Source organism: Dreissena polymorpha, chromosome 5 (genome assembly GCF_020536995.1).
Source record: "Dreissena polymorpha isolate Duluth1 chromosome 5, UMN_Dpol_1.0, whole genome shotgun sequence".
NCBI classification, from domain to species: Eukaryota; Metazoa; Mollusca; class Bivalvia; order Myida; family Dreissenidae; genus Dreissena; species Dreissena polymorpha.
The window spans coordinates 29,680,313-29,705,697 of NC_068359.1; the positions used below are offsets into that span (position 1 = coordinate 29,680,313).

Below are 25,385 nucleotides of genomic sequence, written 5' to 3' on the forward strand. Positions count from 1 at the left end.
CAAAATAATAATTTTGATAATAAACAAAGATTGTACTTCAACCGAACAATTATAAATTTATTGGGGGGGGGGGAACATCTGCACTAAAACTAAAATGGGGGGGAAACGTCTGGGGAGGAATTGTCTTTGCGGGGAAACGTCTTGGGGAGGAAACGTCTTGGGGGGGGGGGAAATGACCGGAAACCATTCCCAAAATGGTGAAAAAAAACACTGGCATATAAATTAAATGGAAAACATACAATATTATGTCAAGAAAAAAAAGCTGTAAAAATCTCACCTGCTTGTCTTTGATGTTGCAATTAGCACATTCAGCATTTTCAGTATCTACTAAATAAATATATGAAAGTGCCAAATGTCCAAGATACCATGACGTCTTCCTCAAAATGTTAGATCCTTCGAACTCCATTTTATTTTATCCCTGACTAATCCTCTCACACATTAGGCCTACATGTAAGATTCCTTGCAATGTTCACAGCGTTTATTTTAAATCGTTTACGTTCTCAAATTTCAGCAGGTATTTAATTATAAATATTTATTTATGATTTAGATTTATTAACTATTTCGAAGATACAGTCTTGCAACATGTTTAGTTAGTCTAAGTTACGTGTTTAGTGATTCTTACAAACAATAGACTGACATGACAAGTGGCTCCGTATGAAGCACAAACTGCATCCAACTATATATTACAGCTGGCCCGGTTTGATGGGGCCTGTTTTTGATAATAATTAATTACCATTTTTCACTTCCGTGTTTATTATGTTTACCAACGCCATGATGGAAAAAAGTCCGTTTCCCACAATGCTTAGCGCGCATTCACACAGGTCAGTAAAGACCGGTGTGACACAATGGCGGTTTTATGTATTCGTTTTAGTGACTGCCCAAAAGCAAAATGGCTGCTATTTTGACAATGTGTTTCATGCAAATACTCGATTGTTATGTGTTTTAAAACTTTAAACACATTGTTTTAACTCTATATTGGACTTAATCCTTGTCTATGCGATCAACCAACAATACCTAAATCGCTCAAACGTCACGAGCAGAGTAGCAGTTGTAATGTGCATCGAATAAAGTGCGATTTCGGTACGAGTGTTTCTGTAAAGTATTCAATGGAAAGCAGTAAATGTATCAAGTCGGAAAAGAAAAGGGATGGTTACATAATGGTATGTGTGGCATAATGTAATTCTATAAATGTATGTCATAGTTATGTCATTTTGAAACCATTCACCTTTGTCGCGATTTGGAATTCCCGTATCTTAAAATAGAACATTTTACTTGGTAAAATAATCAAACTTCAACCGGCGAAGGAAATGGCGGCACCTAAAAAGGACAGAGTAAACATTTTTTGCGAGATGACTGTTAAATCCTCTGCAATTTGATGGAGTAGGAGTGTGGTTCAGCCTGTTTGCAAATATGACACCACGCGGTTCAGATTTACAGAAGGTAACACAAATGATAGTAAATAGTGTTTTGAGTCTGGCAGATTTTCCAACTGCAATATTAAACAAAATGTTGTTTCGGTACTTAATCAAACATGTAACTATATAACAATATTTCATCCTTGCTAAAAGATCTTAATCAAATTATGAACACAACTGTTTACAATGAATATCTCCTCATAATAATTTCTATATGATTATAATAAATAAAATTAAAAATATAATTTCTTTCATTTTATAAATTGAAAAGCAATGAAAAACAGTAAATTATATTTTTATTGTATTTTATTTTTTAATGAATGAAATAAATGTATTTAATACTCTTAAGTATTCTAAGATGTACCCCGGGTACGGATATTATACTTACACGTACCCGACCAATTAAGACTGCATCCGAGTTGTATTCCCGCCCAAAATCCGATGTCGTAAAACACGCTTCGGAATACAAAACAAAATTCTCTTTGAATTATACCTGCATACACATGCTTTTTTGAGTAATGCTTTCGTTAATATAGAGGCCACTTCATAGAATATTGACATAAATATGAAAATACATGTAATGAATTTGTTAAAAAAGGATAACGTCCGATTGAGCGCTAGAATTGCCAGGTACGTTCAGTATATTTTCCGTACCCAAGGTACATTTAAGTATACATAAGAGTACCAGGGATACATTTAAGTAGTACCCGAGCCGACAATTACCAATCAAGCATTACTAAAGGCAATGTGCACTGACAGGTAGTCAACAATTAATTGCAAAATGGGACTAACATCACTTTGAAAATGCAAGTGCTCTTAATGTTAAGAACAAACAAAATTGATATTTTTAATTAAGTCATGTTAAATTATGTTAATTGTAGCCATTGTTTACTTTTCCTGTCAAGTAAAATTATGTTGATAATAATGTAACAATACACCAGTGACCGCCTGCTTAAACAATTCAGTTGTGAAGTTGTTCATTTAAGGATGAGGTGTTTCCAATGAAAGTTTTGATATTTCTACAGAGGCACCAAGGTGCCTGCAATTGCTGGGGCTGCAACATTGGCATGAACGAAATATGCTTAACAAAGTGAAGAAAAATGTTTTGTCACGCATTTAAAAGTAACTACAGCAAGAAATGCAATAGTAAAATATTTATTTTGAAACAATCAGTAAACACGAGAGTCTGAAAGTCCCAAAGTCGCATTTTAAAACAAGCTGTAAACAAGATGGCCTGAAGGACCCAAAGTCGCTCACCTGCGATACAAAGGAACTGACCTGCTCTGTGCATCACAAGATGTAATTAGAACAAATGTTCAGACAAACTGTCATGAAGTGTGAACAATAAATGTAACTTTTAGAATTCTGACAAGTTTTTAATGTTGGCATATAAGGATAAATTCCACGCATCCTGGCAGCCAAGATGTTCAACAAACCGGAGCCATTTTCAAACAAATCGAAGATATCATTGGAATGAATCTTCTGAACAAGTTTCATTAAGATCGTACAATAATTATGGCCTCTAGAGTGTTAACAAGGTTTTACTATAGCTATTTAAGGAAAAATGCCCTGCCCTCTGGCGGTCATGTTTTTCAAGCAACCGGAAACATTTTCGAACTCGTCTGCGATATCATTCGTACAAATCATCTAACCAAATTTCATGAAGATCGGACGATAAATGTGGCCTCTAAATTGTTAACAAGGTTTAACTAAATCCACATAAGGAAGAACAAGCCAGGCCCCTTTCGGCCATGTTTTTCAACCAAACAGAACCAATTTCGAACTGGTCAAAAAAAAAATTCTCACAAATGTTCTGAGCAAATTTCATGAAGCTCGGACAATAAATGCGGTCTCTAGAGGGTGAACAAGGCAAATATTGACACAAAATACATGAGGCATGTTGTGTTGTTTTTTGCTATAATTTTCTTAACTTTCCGTAAATAATGAAATCTGGAAATCATTTTGGATAATACGTTTATTTATACGCATTTGAAAATACTTAAAAAAGATTAATGTGTTTTGTAATACCAATAGTCCTAACACAAAATGCAATCAGTAAGTAAATAATGTGTTTTGAGAGTACCAAACGATACATACATGCATGAATGACCCGACAAGTTATATCGCGATCAGGGATAAAGTGTACTCGGTAAAACTTAGGTAACCGCGTTGGTATTCTCAGAAATACGCTTCCACTTTCGCAAACTTTTCTGAAATGAGGTACATGTAACATTTTAAAATTAGTGGTTGATTTGTCGTTATTACTACACAAGAAAAGTGTTCTATGCTATCAGATGCGTCACGTGATTAACGCATGTTATTGGGAATTCCCCCACCCACAATTCAATCTTTATATGCACTTGCGTAAAATAGCGGACGTTTGTGTTAATGGAATTCTTTAACACCTTCATCGTCAATTGTGGCCGTATTTTGGTGCAAATAGACATCATAATATTACTTGATTATCGGGTAGTGAATATAGCTGAAACATGCAAAGATCTATCAATATACTATGTTTATTTCTAGATCTTTGTAACAAATTTGTATCCATCGATATCTTATTCGGTAGGCCTACGGTGGGTTCTATCAAAATTGTTAAATAAAAGTGGGACTTCAAAAGTTATGTCTGGGACGTCCAAATTTAAGGCTTGGAAGTCCGGACATCCAACTTGTAGTGGAAGCGCTGAGTCTGTGATTGAATGAGTGAGTGAGTGAGTGATTTTAAGTTACAAATATATATAATAAATATCTAATGTTTGTATTTTTCGGAAACATTATTTAATCCCGTGGTCAACGAAAATCAGGGACCTATACGAAAATGTTTGATTTGATATGTTGTTCCGTACACTGACGTACACTCTTTACAGGACTAGGACCTACTTAATTAAGTAGTTTTCTTTTACCGATACAAGCTTAATACGTTAAATGTTCAGCATCAAACAATATTTAACAGAAACGAATAATATTAGCGCTTTAATATGATCACGACTTTCGTTCCCACTGACAACCGTTCCTGCGCTAATTTTTACAAAGCAGACATTTGTTCATACGTTGTTTTGACTACCTGAACATTCGTTCCAACCTTATTTTGACAACCCGAACAATCGTTTCCACATTATTTTCAGAGTCCGGATATTCCTTCTTGCATACTTTTTACGCCCAGACACTGCTCCTAAATAATGTTTACATACGGACATGAGTTTGTACAATTATACCCAATAAAAAACTGTGAAATCATTATGTACATGCATACATGTATATAGTAATGGGCCTCTCCCTCAAATTCACTTCCAACATGGAACTTCTAACAAACCAACATGGTCAGCTTGTGATATGCTTCGAGGGTCGCTCATAGGATAAGAAACACATATCTAAGTCTACAATACGGTGGCACTGCAGTCAAAGTCGCCCCGATTTCCGCAAGGTCGCTAATTACCAATGTGCAGAATCAACTGGGTTTTCAGAGGTTTACACACGGGCCGGACAGAATGACATCGTTAATAACTTCATTTTTGCAAATATCTCAAGTTATTGAAGTACATTTAAAAAAATCTATAGTAAATAAAAGGCTGTTATTCTTGCAGTTAGTGCCAATATCTTAAGGTATAAGAATAAATCTTTAAATACGTCTGAAATCGGTGACAAAATTGTACGTTGCGTGAAACATAACCGGTCATTAACCGTGTAAAATGTATGCAGTAAAAATAAAAATTTGAAACAAGAATACATGCTTATTAAATTAAGTAATTCTAATGTATTTCACATTGCCATACGCAGCATTAAAGTCTGTCTTTTATGTACAAGTTGAAATTCTTACGACAACTTGTTTAAAAAAGTTATTTTAAATAAAGCACCACTTACAGTCTTGTTAAATCCATTTAAGTTAAAAAGTGGAACCCCAAAAAGTCACGTGATCCTGCACCCTTATTACTGATCTTCGTGTTTGTGTACTCCGTATTCGATGTACTTTTTCATGTTATCATTCTCATGCTCACAAAAAAATCTTAAACCTGATTAAAAATGATGCAAATATGAAATGTAGGACACAGTTTTATAATGACATATAAAAAAGTCAGGTTAAAAATTGCCCAGAGTGTAATATTTATATGGATAAAATGTGACAGTATTGACCACGATAAAATAGTGTAAGTACCAATAACCGGATCGTCAAAATAACGTAGGAACGAACGTCCACCTGTGTCAAACTTAGCGTAGGAACGAATGTCCGTCATTCACTTTATAATTATGATTATACTGGCTTATATAAAGTATTTAGATTATGGCAACCTACTTTGAATTTGAGTATTTGGCGCTAAATTAGTACTAGAAATGATTACGCAATACTACTACCAGAAGAAGACATGTCTGCATGTAGGTTTCATAAATTATGTTTTATGACCAGGCATCTGCTGCCCGTGGCTTATGAAAACTTGTTGTTATTTAATATTTGTTAGCACAGTATATGATCACAACGAGATAATGTGTTTTTGATGAACACAGGGGCAATAAAACCACAGATCTATCAATAAACAAGATTATAGATTGATCTTTGATAAAACACCGCGATAAAAAAGGCTCAAACGAAGAGCGTAAAATGTGTTTAAACAATTGAATGAAACAATTACTTCAATCAAGAACATTTATTTCATGAATTGACAATTAAAATGGGAAGTATATATTACTGATAATTATGACAATCTCATCTTTTGTTGACATATCATTACGTCACAGAATGTTCAAAAGAGTGAATAGTTTAAATCAGATGCGTTGCATGGAACTATTAAAAATGGATACACGTTCATCCTCGTTCTGGAATTCTGCTAGTCACGTGACTTTGCCCTCGCCCTCTTATCAATGTTGGCTGATTGTCAAAAGAAGAAATATAATTGTTTAAGAACGCAATTTGTTTTCTTTTGTATTTTCTAAAAATGGTCATAGAAAAATTCACTTACAAGGGTTTAGAAACTATATCAGAATGAACTGTTTCCCTGTATCTTGCAAATAGCCTTTAAACGCCACCAGCGCTCTTATAAATGCGTGTGGATAAGCAAGTCTATGAAGTAATAGTAAATGGATAAGTGGTATTGAAAGACAGTTTAAAGTGAAGCAAATTTCCAAATAGCCTTTAATGCAATTATGTTGCAATACAGACAACACTCTGAACCAATTAAATAAGGTTTGGATAAAACAACATCAGCACAGGTTTGTATGATTTATGTTTGCATTACAAGCTATGCAGCAAATTAAAAGTATATCAGAAAAGACTATGTCAATGAATAATACATATTTAAATTGATACAATACATTTTATATATAAGTAAATTTAGTAAAATGCAAACAACCAAACATAATAATCTCATAAAAGCACAGAAACTATTTAAATCAGTTTTTAATCACATATCATCATCCTTAAAAAATTAATTGAATTCATTAATTTCGATCCGTTTCATGTTGGCTGTTTAACATACAACCTTAAAAAACATAATACACACACTGGGCATGAAGGGTTTAAACAATTAATGGAACTATTTACTAGCCATTCTGAACAGAAAATGTACAGTGTCAGCTGAGTACACAGTGCAATGTTTGTTTTGGATTTAATATTAATGTTTAAAAATTAAAACAAATCTGCTTAAACATATGAGGGAATCTTAAATATCATTTCCATTATCCAAACCCCGTACAAATGGCTCCCTGCATTATTTTTCATTACAATACAATTTGGATTCTCGTAAATGTGTTGACCAGGAAAATTGGCACCCGATTACATTTTCCAACCGGACAATCAGCACCTGATTAAGGATATGACACATTAAATTTTTTTCACCAATAAAGACATTTTACTTTATTTGAATTTGCTTTGAAAAAAAAAATGCTAAAGATTTACCAATTAACTTAGCAAAATGGCCGGTTATCTGGTTACATTTTCGGGATAAGATTAACCTGAAAAAAAAAGATTATGCTTTTTCCATGGAATAATTCGTACGATTTTACGTTTTGTGTTCTGCCAATTTTCGCGGCCAACTAGTTAGAAAAACATGTTGCCCCATCGATGGTAATGACTAACGTATCAACAAACAAAGTAATAAAAAAATAAATCAGTACCTTAGTGGTTACAATCAGGGAGTACATTTTGATAATTGACGCTTGCGCTTTGTTTTACTTGCGAAAATTTAACTAGCAGACTACGGGGAGTGGGGGCTTTTAGTGGGGGCTTTTAGTGGGGGCTTTAAGCAAAAACGTAATTGATACATTCATCTAACTCGCGTTAAAATTCAGACATAGGACGGCTTATTTTGATGTTTTGTTAACCAATATCCAACACAGAGTGCTAGCATTACTGCCATTAAATTATCTAAAATGAGCCTATTTACCTCACTTGAGTACAATATGAGCATTGTGTGTTATTTTGATTTCCTTTCTCCATGTTTTTTTTTTCTTTTTGTGACCCTCATTGTCAACATAAACCTTGTGGACATTCTAGAAGGCATTTTCATTGCCCAATCTTAATGAAACTTACTGGGAGATTTTACCAAATTGAATGTGCATTTTAAACCTAAGTGATTGTGTCAAATGTACCAAAAAGCATATAAACACACTAGAGACCACAAGTGTTATCCAATCTTCATGAACCTTGTTTTGAACATTTATCATACAAAAAATCACAGCAGAGTTTAAAACTGGGTCACAATGTGTACAAAACTAAATCACTGGGTGACATTTCAGAAACCAGAATGCAATGAAGAGCGCTAACCTGAGTTCACAGACATCAATTGATGAAGATCTGACCTCAGGTGATCTTCTTGTTGACTCAACTTGACCCAAATTCAAACATGGTCTTATATTGGCAAAAAACTTTCTGACTTAAGTTTAATCAAGACTTATTCATAATAGTGGCCTCTAGGATGGTATACAAGATTTTCAAAGATTTGACCTGGTGAACAAAGTTTTGGAAGAATGTGACCCATCACAATAAATCGTATCACCATGTTTCATCAAGATTATTTAATAATTCTTGACTCTGGGGGGGATGCAAGGTTTTTCAAAGGTTTGACCTAAAGTGCGGGCATTGGGAGATGACAATATATTCTTCATTTTCTGATTGACCTTCCTCATTAACTTGTACATATACTTGATCAGGAAAACATGTTCATAAGCTTTTCGTGATATATAATGTCATAGCTAGCCAGCACTACTGGAATTAACTTGAATATTAACGTAACAAGCCATGCCATGCAAAAATGGGTCTTATGCCATTTGCAGCCAGGGTAGCTGCAGACCAGTCTGGGCACTTTTGCATTCTGGTCAGGAGTTACCCTTTCTGCTTATGAGACCACGATACCTTGCGAGACATCATAGCAGACATGAAGCTCCTTACAAAACTGCGTATGTGCAGGCTAGTTTGGAGCAACGCTGAACCCATGGTGATACTGTCCTGACTCTATTACTTGTAAGTGTATGTAAAATTAATTCATATATATGTATAATCACGTTTTACTCCAACCATTGGTAATACATGTATCAAAGTCTTTTACTATAAAAACCAGTACTTTCACACTCACGTGTTTATCTCAAAAACGATGACAACTTACGTTGAGTTTTTTTAAGTTTCTCAAAAGTCTAAATGTCATATGTAGTGACACCTACACAAACCACAAACCATACTTATATGTTTTCAAAGTCTAAATGTCATATGTAGTGACACCTACACAAACCACAAACCATACTTATATGTTTTCAAAGTCTAAATGTCATATGAAGTGACACCTACACAAACCATCCTCATTTTTCTTCAAAATCTTAATGTCATATGGAGTGACACCCACACAAACCATCATTTGTTTTCAAAGTCTAAATGTCATATGAAGTGGAACCTACACACACCATCCTCATTTGTTTTCAAAGTCTAAATGTCATATGGAAAGACACCTACACAAACCACAAACCATACTTATTTGTTTTCAAAGTCTTAATAGCATATGGAATAACACCTACACAAACCATCCTCATTTGTTTTCAAAGTCTAAATGTCATATGAAGTGACACATACCCAAACCATCCTCATTTGTTTTCAGCTACCTGGGTGGGGGGAGGATTCATCAATGGAACATCAGAGGTCATTTTGGGGGACGGCTTTGTGTGGTGTCAGGCACCATTCGGCTATTCAGCGTCCCTTATCTTTGGTAAGAAGATTTGATAAAAAAAATGAGCCTTGTTCTGGAAAAATGGGGTTTAATTGAAGTTTGCAAAGTGTCATCAATGATAAGCAAATGCAGTCATCACAGGCTAATCAGGGACGACTTTCCGCGTTTATTGTATTTTTGTTTAAAGGAAGTCTCTTCTTAACGAAAATCCAGTTTACCGGTAGTTTTTCCAGAAGAAGGCTCCAATTTATGCCACCAGTGCACTATAAACCTTTTTCACGTTCCTGTTATTTAGCACTATATAAATTTCTCCCTTGATAACATAAACATAGAAAAAGGCTGATAATAGTAAAGCCAAGTACCTTTAAAATTATTATAATGTTCTTGTTAAATGAAAAAGATCTTTTAACAGTAAATTAATACTTTAAGGGGGTTTCTTCTTTGCGAAGAAGATGCGATTGCAGGGATATGTGACAATGCTGAACCCGTTTTCCCAGAAGTATGGTGAGCGTATGGGCGGGTTGCTGTACATCCCGGCCCTGCTGGGCGAGGTCTTCTGGTCAGCAGCTATCCTATCAGCTCTTGGTATGCAACACTTGGGACATTACTTGTGTGACGACGCTATTAGGTTGGAAAAATATCATATACTTTGAAATAAATTTATATTCCTTGGCGTGAAATTTGATTGTTAAAAAACAGACTTTTTCGTGGACATGTACACTCGTTTATGTCTGGTTTTGGAAAAAAAGGAATTTGTGTACTGTGTAGATCATTTTCCAATGTGTTTGCGTTAAATTTATTTCAGCATCGATGTTGATTTGTTACATTGCCAAAGAAAGTTGACATATTTATATTGTAAAATAATAAAAAGCAAAATTTAAAATGAAAGAATAAATCAGAAATGTTCACTTATCGTCAGCTTAAGTTAAGATCTTACTTATGATGTTTGTGAATAGCAGTCCCTGGTGTTTATAGGTGCCACATTGTCAGTGATCTTGGAGCTGGACACTACGATCTCTATCATCATCTCCTCTTGCATCGCTGTGTTCTACACGCTCTTTGGGGGCCTGTACTCTGTGGCGTACACAGACGTCGTGCAACTCATCTGTATATTTGTAGGCTTGGTGAGTCACTGACCTTGACATGACAAATAATGCCATAATTTATGTATTATTTACAATTTGATTGAGACAACTGTTGCCATGAAGACAACAAAACAATCATTGCACGTCAGTCCAAATCAGTATTTTATTTGCTGGTCTATGTAAATCGTGCCCTTAGTTCTGGGAAACTAAATTTGCCATAAAAATTGTGCCTATGTTCACTTAGTGCCGTGTTTGATTGAAATACTGTTTACAATGATAAAAAAAAACAACAACAGCGTCACATGCTACTAAAACACAGAGATTTAGAAAAGGACTTGCGCATTTGTCCAATAAATAGCTTTATTACCAAGGCAATATGCATGACCATATTCCATTATTAAATGGATTGAATAAGTATGCCTTAATGAAAAGGAATGCTCTTTCTGGAGGAGCATATATAGTAGCTTAACCTACATTGAAATCTCGATGTCCAATAAATGTCATAAAATAATTGAGCGATTCATTATACTCATGAACAGTAAAGATATGTGTCTAGCTGTGTGCTTAGAGTAAGTGAAGTATTTGTTAAATATCATTTCATGATACTTCATTGATCATATAAGTTGATAAACATTATTGGTCATTTATTGGTTTCACTGGAGGGGTCTATAGGTTTACCAACCATCTTTTATTTTTCTCTGCCGTCAGTTAAAACTAAATCCTACGATTTCTCAAAAAGTACTGAAGATAATTGAATGAAACTTTGCATATTATCATGAAACTTTGTATACACATTGGGGTATTTTGTTGCAAAATATCTGTATTTCAATTGTTTCCTCATCATATGATCATCTCTATCAACATTTGTAAAACTTTAATTAGCTTGAAAATCATACAAGATTACCATTTATCTTGAAGTTCTCAGATATAGACGATATCCATACTGGCCACACAATACATGCTAAGGATTTTAATAAGTAAGAGACTTCAGCATATTTGTGCAAACTGTCAATGCCTTGATTAATATGTTGTTTATGACATACCATAAAATGATACATACCCGGTATTTGGGGATTGCCAGTTGTACTTATCCAAATGGCTCGGCTAAATATTGCTTAATTAGTTTAAATCTTGTTTTTCTTATTACCAATATCTAAAAAATACGTATAATATCAAGATAAAGGTTCTGAGATTTTGTGCACTGTATCATCCTATTATTAATCAAGTTCTTCTGTAGCTCATAAAAAATGTCAGTAAGAATTGATGTCTATTAATGGAAAAAGGCGCCCTATGCATCATTTGGCATTTATGCTATGGATGCTAGGACGAAATCAATTTCATAGAAGTAAGGCTGTGCTTGGATTTATTGACACAAGCTCTATTCTTTTATCTGTCATAAGAGGGAATCCAAATCTTATAAAAATGTAAATTTCACCATAAATGGAGAGCTTGTTCTTATCATGTTCATTTTGCTGGTGTGCTTGTTACAATAATTGAACAATGATCTTCTTGGTGTTGCATATTTAAAGCCACATGAAACTACCTGACTTATTCTTACATTTCTTATTGTTGTAGTCACATTTAGAACATAAACAAAGCATATGTAGAAGTTAATAGAAAGCTGTTGTTTTTTCTGTATTACTTGTTACTGTGTGAGATTGCAATTTAATTTTTGAGATAATAAAATATGCCAAATTATTTGGTCTTTTTTAATTGTATCTGTTAATACCTATTTATTTGAGCTCAAATGCATTGAAATCCAAAGATTTATTAAAATACTATTGAGTTGGTTTTCTAGGTAGAACCAGTACTTGATGTATTTAGGGGAGATCTTTAGAAGGCTCCCACAGTGGCGGTCAAACTCGCGACCTTCCAGTTCTAGCTTAATAGTATGCAATTACTACACATTTTAATATAAAATATTATTAAAAGCAGTGTTCTGGCAAGGTAACATAATTAAAGGTGGGACGAATGTCTAACAGCTTATGAAAATTTGAGGACATTATCTGAGCGTCTTTACATTTTTAACAAATCATGACCGTAACACTTATGTGCAGCAGTAAAAATTTTTGGATACTTTTTCAAAATTGAGAAAAACCTGTAATGCATTATGCTAAGATTGTAACGCCATATATATATCATATATCAGAAATCAGATATAAAAATAAAGGATATTAGATTCATACTCAGAACACATACAAAATTTGTTTGATTATTTTCTAAATTTAACACAAATCGTATCAATTTATACTTTTGTGTGTGACATTAAAAAGTCACTGACAGACAATTTTTTTTTGCAAAATTTGTTGAAATTATACAGTATATGTCCTTTGTTCCAGACAAGAGTGTAATTATAAAGTGTACCATATTGTATATACCGGTAATTAAATAGTCTCCAATAGTTTGAGCTTAATTTGCACGTGCTTACAAAACATCAAATATACTTTTAACCGGTTATATCTTTATCATTATCATTTTTGAAAAGTCCGTAACATATTTGTTAGCTGAAGATGACCATGATTGATCATCATCTCTTGACCTTATAGTGGGTAACCATTCCCTTTGCGTTCACTGCTGCGCCTGTGAGCAGCATACAGACCTATGCCCATGAGACATGGATCAAGTGCGTTGACGGCAAGTACTCCGGCATGTACATTGACAGCTATCTGCTCCTCATCTTTGGGGGTATTCCTTGGCAGGTACACTCCACATGACTGTTGATAGCATTGTTCACAGATTTGGAAATTCAATAACTAAATGTAACAAATATAAGCTTTTAAACTGAGAGTTCTTGTACAATACAATATATAGTGTACCAGGAGAAGTAAGCAAACAATAATCCATCCACCATAAATTCTGGTCAAAAGAGAGAACCTAAATCACTTGGCATTTTATTATTAAGCTGTATTTTTCCATAATATAAAGGAATCACATGTTTTCTGCATTTCCAGCAATTTAACGTAAAACGTTCATAATACATCCATCATATTGTTTAAGAAACCCATTATAATTTTTATTTTAGATGATGATTACTCATTATATTTAATATAAACAATTTGTCGTTCATGGTTCTCTGATTATTTTTGTGCAAGAATAATTATATTTTTAAGTGCAGTATGCTTCTGATTTGATCCAAATGTTTTCAAAACATTGAAATGCAAATGCAGAGGTATATATTTTTGCACATATATATTTTTGTTAACAATCTTCAATATAGATAAAGGAAAAAAATATTTTGAAAATAGTACCCAGTTTAAATGCAATTGTATGTCGATTTCAAAATCCTTAAAAATTATGCATTTCCAGGTATATTTCCAACGGGTCCTATCAGCTAGTACTGTGCGCAATGCCCAGCTGTTGTCATACATCGCTGGCTTTGCATGCCCCATCATGGCTATTCCCTCCATTTTGATTGGAGCTATTGCCACAAATACGGGTATTTTACAAGTTTTTTCTGTTTTATTTTTGTTTCTGTGTGTTCTTTGTGAATAGAAATTGTTGTAATTTCATATTTGCTTTCACATTCTCTTGATATACCTCGGTTTGCTTTCATTTACAGGGTTGGTTTACTTGGAATGTACTTTACAGGCAATTTAGTAATTTGTATGTAATACTTGTTGTTAAAACTGGTTGTCACTTCACAATTTCTTACCTTTAATTTACCTATTTTGCTTTAACATGCATATTTAGTGTATTGCCTGTGTTGTCCGGCGTCCATCGTGGTTTGTTGTATGTCATATGTTTTCTGTTGTCAAGTTTTAACTTGTTACCACTCTAAAAACCACATTTTCACCCAATCTTGATGAAATTTGACAGAATGTTTATCTTGACAATTCTAATCTGGGTCAGGTGTGTCTAAAAACCAAGTCATCCGGTCAGATCTTACAAAAACCCTGTTGCCTTAATGAAGCCAAATTTTTAACGCGTAGAAAATACAAATACTGTTTACCACAGTGGAAACAACATAAATAACTCAATCTTGATGAAACTTTGTCACTATGTATATCTTGACAATACACTACAGATTCGAGGGGCGCCAATATTGGATTGCTGAATAAAAACTTTGTACCGCTGAGAACATTGATATTTTTTATTTTGGTTTAAAAATTCATCATGCCTTTACAAAAATTGGTAAAACATGTATTTGCTGTAGCGATACGGTAGTTGAAATAGGTCAGCATTGATCTATGATATGTACTGTTATTGTATATGTCTTTATGTGTATCGACAGTCTGGCAACTGATGGCTGCTACAATAACCAAGGAGAATTTGATGACAGCTTACATCATTTCAGAAAAAAAAAACAAGTGTAAATGAGAATTGTGTAAAGGATGCTAATTGATGTTCAACTGTTTATCTGCTGTGATAGTTGGCAAGTGAGATATTTGGGATCCATGGCAAACTCGTGATATATTGGTCATTGCAAAATAATAGATTGTAATTTAATGGATATTTAGTGTATATAACCATGTTTGAATCTAAGTCATATGGGGTAAACAACTTGGTCATGTCCAGTCTGTGAAAAAAACATCGCATATGTTAATTGCTTTTGTTCTAGACTGGAACATGACTGAATATCGTCACCTGAACCGTCTGGTGAACGGTACATTAGCAAAGGAAGACTTCAAAATTGTGCTGCCACTTGTACTGCAGTACCTGACCCATCCTGCAGTTGCATTCTTTGGGCTTGGAGCAGTGTCCGCAGCAGTGATGTCATCAGCAGACTCTTCAATTCTCTCAGCGAGCTCTATGTTTTCTCGGAACGTGTATAAGCTTGCCTTTAGGCAGAAGGTATGAAACAGTATTTATATTGGTCAATTTGTGAGTACGTTTTTGTCAAGCCGGCTTTGAAATGCTAGCAGTCACAATGGTCAATGTGTGTGCGTGCGTTACAACGTCTTAGCTTAGCCAGACTGTTACTTAAGTCATTCATAATGTCTAAATAACAAATTGTTACTATCACTATACAGCATGTATTTTGTACACCCTTCTCACTATCTCAAAGTTCAAGGCAGCACTTTAAGGTCAAAGGTTAAATTTTTGCATATACAATTTTTCGAGACGAAAACTTTTTCATTTATTATGCATTTCTAAAAAAAGCGTGAAAAAATTGACAACCAAAAAGAAACATCATGTTCCATGTAATACATATTTTCCTACTTCACATGTCAAGGTCGAAAATACAGGTCAAAGGTCAATTATGTCCATCAACACTACAGGGGTGTGATGTTTACTTTCATCGGTATATTTCCATTGATACCAGTGAACTAGGGGTCATTTCCTTTTCCCCATTTCCCAGTCTTATGTCTGATTCTGCAGTCTATTTCATAAGTGGCCACCAGAAAAATCTAACAACCAAAAAAATACCACAATTGTTTCAAATGACCACCATAGAGCTTGTGGCGTGTAATACCTGTATTTTCCTCTAAGTTCAAGGTCGTGTTTATTAGTCAAAGGTCAAAAGTGCAAATTAAACAGCTTGCCTACACTTCAACTTCATCATTCCTTATGCACTTTTAAAATAATTTACCACAAATGTCCACCATGAGAAGACTGTGTTTGCATGTACAACTGTTGTCCTCTCTGAAAGGTCAAGGAAACACAGAAAGTAAAATTTGGCAATAAAACAGCTTGCAACGACTGTAAGTAAATCATTCTTTAAGCAATCTTTAAATAATTTACCATTAAGGTTTACCATGTGAAGATGACATGTGAAGTGTAAATACCATAGCCCTAAGGTCATCTTTACATTTAAACATCACATTTTTAATTTGACCATTGGTCAGGTAGTATTCCCCATACAGCATGCAATTTAAGACTAATGTGCAGTAATTGTTCACCAAGCATATCACACACTTGTTGTGTTCCTCTTAAGCAAATGTCAAAATCATAATGAGAAGTAAAATGTTAAGGGCAAACCGTTTTTTCATCAACCATCATGCAATTATAAAATTGCCTACCAAATATTTTCACCAAGTGGAAAATGCATATCACATGTTCAAGTCCAGGTCCCCTAGCTCCATGGTCAAGGTTACTTAAAAGTCAAAGATTAAATTAAGGATTGTAAAGCTTTGTCAGACTGCGACTTCAGTATGCATTTTAAAGTAAATTACAACAAATGTTCCCCGTGTGCATATGACTTGCGTCCAGTATGATCTGCCTTCTAGCTGGAAGGTCTATGTCATGATTAATGGTCAAATGTCCTATCGGGCATGATTAGTTTATCTAGATTGTAACTTCATTATCCATCATGCAGTTAAAAAAATCATTATTATTCACTATGTTGTTGAAGGCTTGTCACAATCAAAATATGTGTTTCTATTGCATAGGTCACACTTGTTCATAAAGAAAATACAAGCATTTTTGACAATGGGCTCAGAGTGTTACAGACATGCATTCAGCTTGTTAAATTGCACATCACCAAAAGTATTGCTTTGAATGTAAAACCATTAAAGATCTTTACACTTCATTTTCATCAAATTACATGTACACATATTATGCACGATACTTGAATACCGATATTTTCTTACACGTTCATCATAAATGCTTGACCTTAGTTGCAAAATTAATGAAGACAAATTTTCTTTATAAAACTTGTATATTTGTGTTTGAGTATTTATTGAAGCAAGTGAGATTCTCAAAGTAGCATAATGTCTTATATTGTTACAGGCATCAGAAAACGAGGTGTTATGGGTAATGCGAGTGTCTATTTTTGGTGGGGGAGTGTTAGCCACGCTGATGGGAATAACAGTGGACTCAATCTATGTGTTGTGGTTCCTGTGCTCCGACCTGGTGTACGTTATGCTATTTCCCCAGCTGTTGTGCGTCATCTATGTTCGCTGGACCAACACCTACGGCTCGCTGGCTGCCTACATTGTGGGTCTGTTCTTCCGGTTGGCTGGCGGGGAAGCTGCATTAAAGATTCCAGTTCTAATCAAATATCCTTTCTACAGTGAAGAAGATGGGCAACTGTTCCCTTTCAAAACGCTCTGTATGCTTATCTCCTTGTCTACTATACTCCTCGTTTCGTATCTTGCCAAATACGTATTTGAACATGGCATCCTTCCTCCCAAAGCAGACATCTTTATGTGCGTTGTGAACATCCCTGATGAAGCAATCGCCCTCATAAACACAGAGCATCATGAAAGCATGGCCATAACGCAAATGGTCGAGCAGAATGGGAAGATAAATCCCGCATTGAATGAGGATCTTCTTACAATAAAAGCAGAGGATACAACAGGAAGCAAAGTTTCAGAGGAAATATGCACTACCCATTTATAATTATCAAAATACAAAGGAAATTCCAGACTGTGAATTACAGTTTACAATAAGTGATCAATTTTTTTAGAAACTCTGCTCATGGAATTTAGGAGCAAATCTATTTCATATGTTTCTTTTAAAAAAATGAAAGAAAACTTGCAGAAAGCAAATTATTGACAAGAATAAAAGAGCTGGAAGAAAACTTTTCAGATTGACATTTTGAAGAACTAGAACTTTAAAAAAATGAAATAAATAATATTCAGAATGCAACTTTAAAAGGTCAGATCCAAATTTCAATGCTCCTAACAAGGTGAAAAACCATCTAAATAGTTATGCAGCCTAGAAAAACATAATGCAATAGCCAACAACAACAACAACAACAACAAAGGTTTATTGTGATATGCAGGCCGCCGGCCCCTGACACAGTTATAGAACATAATTATATATATATATACAAAAGCATGTGTGCACATAACATCATCAAGCATGAAATGGTATAGGTTTAACATATTGAAAAAGGTAGTAAAGGATAAGTAGCTACCCTACAACGTAAGTAACTCCTTACGTCTTACAAATGCAAGGTAAATATACGATGCTAGATCCTTAATATAAGTTTCATTTCGACTTGACATTAATATATGCAATTTCATTACATTGGGATTTAAAAGAAATTTTCGCGGAATAAATCGTGCCCTTAGATCCTTAAACATAGCCAAAACAATATATAAATTAAAACATGCAGAAGGTAGTGAAATAACCGACCAAACGGATATCCTTGATACAAAAACATCTTACTATCAGTCTCTTAACTATGTAAAAGAAATAAACTGTCTATAAAATTAAACCAAAATGGGTCCTTTTCAATCGAAGGTATCATTACTATAGAAGTAGCTGCAACAGTGTTGAAAAATATGTCAAATAATAAAAGCCAAGGCAGTTCTGGATTCAATGCAGATTTTTATAAAATGTTTTGGAAAAGATTTGGTACTTTTGTTGTCAGATCCTTCAATGAAGCTTTTAATTTTGGAAGTTTATCTATTACACAAACACAAGGTATCATCACCAAAAGGTGATTAAGCTGTTTATAAAGAATTGGCGCCCAATTACTCTTTAAAATACTTTATAAAATTGCCTCTGGAGTAATAGCTAACAGACTTAAACTATTCATGGATAATGTAATTCATAACGACCAGATTGGTTTCATTAAAGGGAGATACATAGGGGAAAAACAAGGTGAATTTATGACATTATGCACTATACTGAAGAAAATGATATCCCGGGTTTACTTCTCCTAATAGACTTTGAAAAGGCGTTCGATTCTTTGTCATGGTCCTTTGTACAAAAAACACTATCTTTTTTTAATTTCGGTCCAGACATAAAACATTGGTTCCATGATTTATTTAAAGATTTCAAATCAGCTGTTTCTCAGTGCGGTTACTTATCTAACTTTCTACCTGTTGAAATGGGCTGCAGACAAGGAGATCTTATCTCATGTTATATTTTCATCCTCTGCGCGGAAGTTTTGTCACTTATATTGAGAGATAACAAAAATATAAAAGGTATAACAATACATGGAAATGAACATAAAATGTCAAAGTTTTCGAACGATACTACAATTTTATTAGACGGTACTGAACAATCCTTAAATGAAACTCTAACTGTTATACAAGATTTGTCAAATATCTCAGGTCTTAATGTCAATTTGGATAAAACAAAGGTTTATGGATTGGAAAAAATATATATAGTTGTTGCACCATAAAAACTCAATCGGATGCAACACAGCTTTAAAATGTTAGAAATAAATTTCCACGTTGACCTGTCAAAAATGGTTAAAATCAATTTTGATGAAAACATTGTCAAAATGGAAAATATTCTGAAAAACTGGAAAAAGAATTTTAACACCAATTGGAAAGATTGTAATTGTAAAAACTAGGGATGGGACCGATTATCCGAATATTCGAATATTCGAAAATCGGCCGAATATTCGAATCCAAAATTCATATTCGAATATTCTATTTTTATGCAAAGACATTTCCAAAAAAGTACATGTACAAAGTCGCAGTTTTTGGTTTCCAGTATTAGTCATTTATTTGATAACAGCTGCCATCAATGAACGAGGCAAACGGGAGGGTATAAGGAGAGGGACCAATCTTAAATTCAGAGTTATGCAATATGTACAAATTATTTTCTGAAAATCAGTCAAATATGAAAGTCAATTTATGTGAAACAATGACGTTTATTGATAAACATTACAAAATCTGTGTTTTTACAGGTTTTTTAACCTCAGCGGTCAATTTTATAAACAGTGGTTATTATTAGCTGTAGTTACTTGATTAGCGCAGTTATTTACATAGATATGTTACCGCCATATATTTGTATTTATATAAACGATGGTTTCTCCGTTATAACCTAACCATTGAACTTTGTTAACTTACCACTGTAAAATTACCAACAACGCAATCCTGAAAATGACGTCGTTTTCGCGCAATTTGTCAAACGAACATTGTCCAATATAGCCTTTGACTCTGTCACAAAAGAAACAAGACTATTGCCAAACAATATATGTCCCCTACCGGCTCCACCATTGTCAGAAATTCCACCATTGTCAGATTTTTTTTTTATATATTTGTTTCCATAGAAACCTGAATTTTTGATGTAGGAACAAAATGAAATGACGTGCATAATGTCCATATTGCCATCTATCCATGTTTCAAGTTTCATGAAAAAAAAATTTTTTTTATGAAGAACTTTTAAAGTTATCGCATGATCCAGAAAACTACCATTTTCAGCAGTATTTCTAGTCTATTTGTTGCCATAGCAACCAGAATTTTTGACGTAGGAACAAAATGAAATGACGTGCATAATGTCCATATTTCCATCTATCCATGTTTCAAGTTTCATGAAAAAATATGAAGATCTTTTAAAGTTATCGCAGGATCCAGAAAAGTGTGACAGACAGACTCACAGACGCACAGAGCGAAAACCACAAGTCCCCTCCGGTGAAACCGGTAGGGGACAATAAGCAAACAACGGGCTTTAACCTTTAGTGACCCAGAGATGGACGTTTTTAAGACCTTAGTGTAAGAAAATCTTCATAAAATCAAAGCAAATAAAAGCGGTCACTCGTAACCTAATAAGTAATGGGCACAATGCTCGTTGTAGTCAGAAACTTGGTACAATACATTATTTAAAGCCTCATTAACACTCACAATCAACGAATATTTCGTAAACTATTTCATAACATAAAGTTATCCCATAAAAAATCAGTGTTCCTTAAACCAATAGCCAAAATTCGAACGCAAGATGTGGTCTGGTAACATAGATTTAACAAAATACAATGTTACCAGACCACATCTATCGTTGAAGTTTTGGCTACTATAAGTAACACTGATTTTTTATGGGTACACTTTTATTTTACGAAATAATTTACGAAATATTCGTTGATTTTGAGTGTTAATGGGGCTTTAAAAGGATTCTGTCTGGTTATGATGTATACGCATTAAAATGCAAATCTCATTTCTTTATCGTGATGATATAACTATTTTGATAAATTTACATTTATTTAGCGACACAGATTTAATTCACATGGGGCGAAGTATGGTGCATCGTAGCGAAAAGATGAAACGAACACATAAAGTGTAATATATGTTGTCACACGATTTATTATCGAACCCCGGGTAAATCCAGTTTCATGCAATTGCAGTGCACGTTTTGCAGCAATAAAACGAAACTTTAAGCAATAAAAGTGTGCGTTTTGCAACACTGCGTTTTGCAAGATAGATTCTATATTTGAAATATGAAATGATTAAAATACTCATAAAATAATTCTTTGGAACGAAAGCATTTGCATTGAACATCAAATTAACTGCAGTTTGTATTTTAGAAGCTAATATGTATTTAATGTTCATGCCATTGAGCATTAACTATTGGGGACTTAAAATGATAACTACATTCGTTTCAAGTTACCGAATTAATATACGTACCATCACTAGAATTATGCTTCAGTTAAGCTTTATTATATTTAATTCTTGCATAGTTATTTAGTCTACTTATTGTTTTATTAATTTAGCTTACCGTTCCTTATATAGCTTTAATAGCGATTTTTTTGTGAACCTATAGAAGGTTTAAACGAATATCGGCACAAATTGTCTTATATCGGGACGCCGGGACAATCAACTAAATCGCGGTCCCGTCGAGATCTGGAATATATGTTTTAATTCCGCTATTCATATATCAAATCAATGATCATCTAATCAGAATTTTTTTTCTCAACTTTTATACCAATTAAATCGTCGTGGTTCTTAATTCCAGAAAAATAGCGAAACCAAAAGGATACATATGATCGATGGAAAGTAATCCAAATCAATTAGAAGTATTGTAAATTAGATTTACGGTAATGTGTTTTCCTGAAATATCTTACATCTTATGAAACTAAACAGTATTTATTTAAAACGAAGAGCATAATAATCAATGATCTTAAACAGATATAAATTTCATTGGATAGAAATCTCAAAACTCTATTTTGATACATACAGACAATTTAATTTCAGTAATCATTATGTTTTAAATATATCTAATAGAATTTCTTACCCTTTTTGGGTAGATGTTTTAAAAAGCTTCTCACTTTATTGTGGTAAATTAGAAGTAAACACAGAAGATTTCTTGTACTATCCCCTATTTTATAATCCAAACATATTGATAGTAAATAAAAGGTTTTTCTGTAAGTCCTGGTTTGTAGCTGGAATGCGTTGTTTAGGTGATATATTAAAAATGGTACCTTTATATATCTTGGTGAATTAAGTAATTAAATAGAATGAACACTTTGAACATAAATTTCATTCATTACACAGGAGTGACAAGAACAATTGATAAATTTGTGAAAAAATATTGTTTATTGTTTATTGTAGGGCATACCCAGAAAATTATCAAACCCTTTTGCCCCCATTATTTCAATTTGTACTGAAAAAAGAATCCGGTGCAAAACGACTATACACAATTCTAAATAAAAATAATGAACAACCATCAGTTAAAGCAAAATGGTGTACACAACTCAATACCTTTATTAATGAAAAAGAATGGCATTGTTTATTTGAGCTACCCTTTTTAATAACCAGTGATGTAAAGGTTCAGTGGTTCCAATATAGGTTAATCCACAGGATATTCGGAATAAATAGTCTTTTGAATAAAATGAAAATTACTGATGACCCATTAAGTTCATTTTGCAAACAAAGTAAGGAAAATTTAGAAAATTTAATCTAAGAACGTAATATATCTAAAGCAACTATTGATGAAATGTTACCAGAACAATCTTTTCCTTTCATTAACATGCCCATCTTTCTACTTGGATATTCAATTTAGTCTGCTAGACCAGAAACTAGTGTTATTTTGTTTATTAAGTTATATTTGTACAAGTGTAAAATGAATAAATGCAGTTCAAGCATAACAGGAGCAAAGATATACACTAAGTATGAATATGATAACTTGAGAAAAATATCAATGTCACAAAATAAGTTAAACTTCTTTGACAGTGAGTGGGAACAGTTTAATGCTATGCTCTCACAAACTTAGAATTCAAATTTGATTATTGTTGTATTTTAAATCACTGTTTACAAATACTATTTAAAGATTTAAAGCGTACCGTTACTCAATTACAATGTACACATTCTTTGTTGTTTTTTCAAACTGGAGGATGTTTGTTTTTTCTCTAAGTTTTTACTTTCCATATAATTGTAACGTTTTAAAGACACTTCACTTATTTGCTTTGTCTGTTGTTGACTACTACTATATACAAATTAAGATACGAGTTGGTTGAATTACATGTTTGTTTGTGTGTTGTGTCGTATTGCAAAGTATCATTGTTACAGAGGACGGGCATCTGGACATATAATGCATTTCTTGAAGTACCTAACGAATGGTTTTCGCGAATCAATGCGAAATCACTCAAAATAAACGATATTTCCCCCGCAAAAGACATAGCAAGTTCAAATTTTACACATTTGCAATTTTCTAATTATGATGCAAAAGCAGCAAAGAATGAATCTTTTCGAACTGTTCTTACTCATCTCTTGAAACATATGTTTTTCACTGTTTCAGTTAAGTATATAAAATAAAGTTCAAAAATTGCAAATTTGTAAAATTTGAACTCTTTTCGTTTTTGAATGTAAAAACACCTTTATTAAGACGCGAAAACGCAAAAAGTAAACGTCGCAAACATGCAAAGTTCAAATTTTATATGTTTGTATTTTCGTTTTACGATGCTATCATAGCGCTGTATCGAGCTTTTCGAGCTGTCATTGAGTTGTATTACACACTAAATAAGCATATTCTTACAGTCCCAGAAAAAAAAAAAAAAAATTCAAAAATTGCAAATTTTTAAAATTTGAACTTTGCTTCTTTTTGATGTTAAACTTTATTCAGATGCGATATCTCTCAAAATAAACGATAATCCCCCGCCAAAGACATAGCAATTTCAAATTTTACAAATTTGCAATTTCCTAATTCTGATGCGAACACAGCAACACATGAATCTTTTCGAACTGATTTTACCGTTTTACTCATCACTTGAAACACACGTTTTCACCGTTTTAGTAATGTAAATAAAATAAAAGTTCAAAAAATTGCAAATTTGTAAAATTAGAACTTTGCTCGTAATTGATGGCCAAATCCGTTCAAAAATTGCAAATTTGTATAATTTGAACTTTGCTTCTTTTTGCTTGTTAACTTTATTCAGATGCGAAACCGCAAAAAATAAACGTCAAAAACATGCAAAGTTCAAATTTTACAAATTTGCAATTTTCGTTTCAGGTTGCTATAAGAGCGATGTATCGAGCTTTTCGAGCTGTAATTGAGTTGTATTAATTGCTTTCACCAAATTAAGCATATTTGTACAGTCCCAGAAATGCAAATTAAAAAAGGTTCAAATATTGCAAATTTGTAAAATTTAAACTTTGCTTCTTTTTTATTTTAACCTTTATTCAGATGCCAAATCTCTCAAAATATTCGATATTTTCCACGCCAAAGACATAGCAAGTTCAAATTTTACAAATTTGCAATTTTCTAATTCTGATGCAAAAACAGCAAAGCATGAATCTTTTCGAACTGTTCTTACTCATCTTAAGAACTTACTTAAAACATGTTTTTCACCGTTTCAGGTATGTAAATAAAATAAAGTTCAAAAATTGCAAATTTGTAAAATTTAAACTTTGATCGTTTTTGAATGTAAAAACACCTTTATTCAGATGCGAAAACGCAAAAAAAAAACGTCACAAACATGCAAAGTTCACATTTTATATGTTTGTATTTTCGTTTTACGATGCTATCAGAGCGCTGTATCGAGCTTTTCGAGCTGTCATTGAGTTGTATTACACACTAAATAAGCATTTTTTTTCAGTCCCAGAAATGCAAATTAAAAAAAGTTCAAAAATTGCAAATTTGTAAAATTTGATCTTTGCTTCTTTTTGATGTTAAACTTTATTCAGATG

At 33.4% G+C, this 25,385-nt stretch overlaps 1 protein-coding gene across 1 annotated transcript in view; it reads left to right on the plus strand.

Moving 5' to 3' along the window:
* The window catches only part of LOC127831683 (high-affinity choline transporter 1-like), a 34,949-nt gene extending 11,290 nt beyond the window's left edge, over positions 1-23,659 (plus strand). Inside the window, exons 3-9 of the mRNA XM_052356704.1 lie at positions 9,491-9,598; positions 9,989-10,144; positions 10,535-10,683; positions 13,191-13,343; positions 13,951-14,080; positions 15,203-15,435; positions 17,314-23,659. Of these exons, the coding sequence (XP_052212664.1) occupies positions 9,491-9,598; positions 9,989-10,144; positions 10,535-10,683; positions 13,191-13,343; positions 13,951-14,080; positions 15,203-15,435; positions 17,314-17,925 (1,541 nt within the window). The 3' untranslated portion in view covers positions 17,926-23,659. The remainder of the gene's footprint in view (positions 1-9,490; positions 9,599-9,988; positions 10,145-10,534; positions 10,684-13,190; positions 13,344-13,950; positions 14,081-15,202; positions 15,436-17,313) is intronic.
* The last annotated feature ends 1,726 nt before the right edge of the window (positions 23,660-25,385 follow it).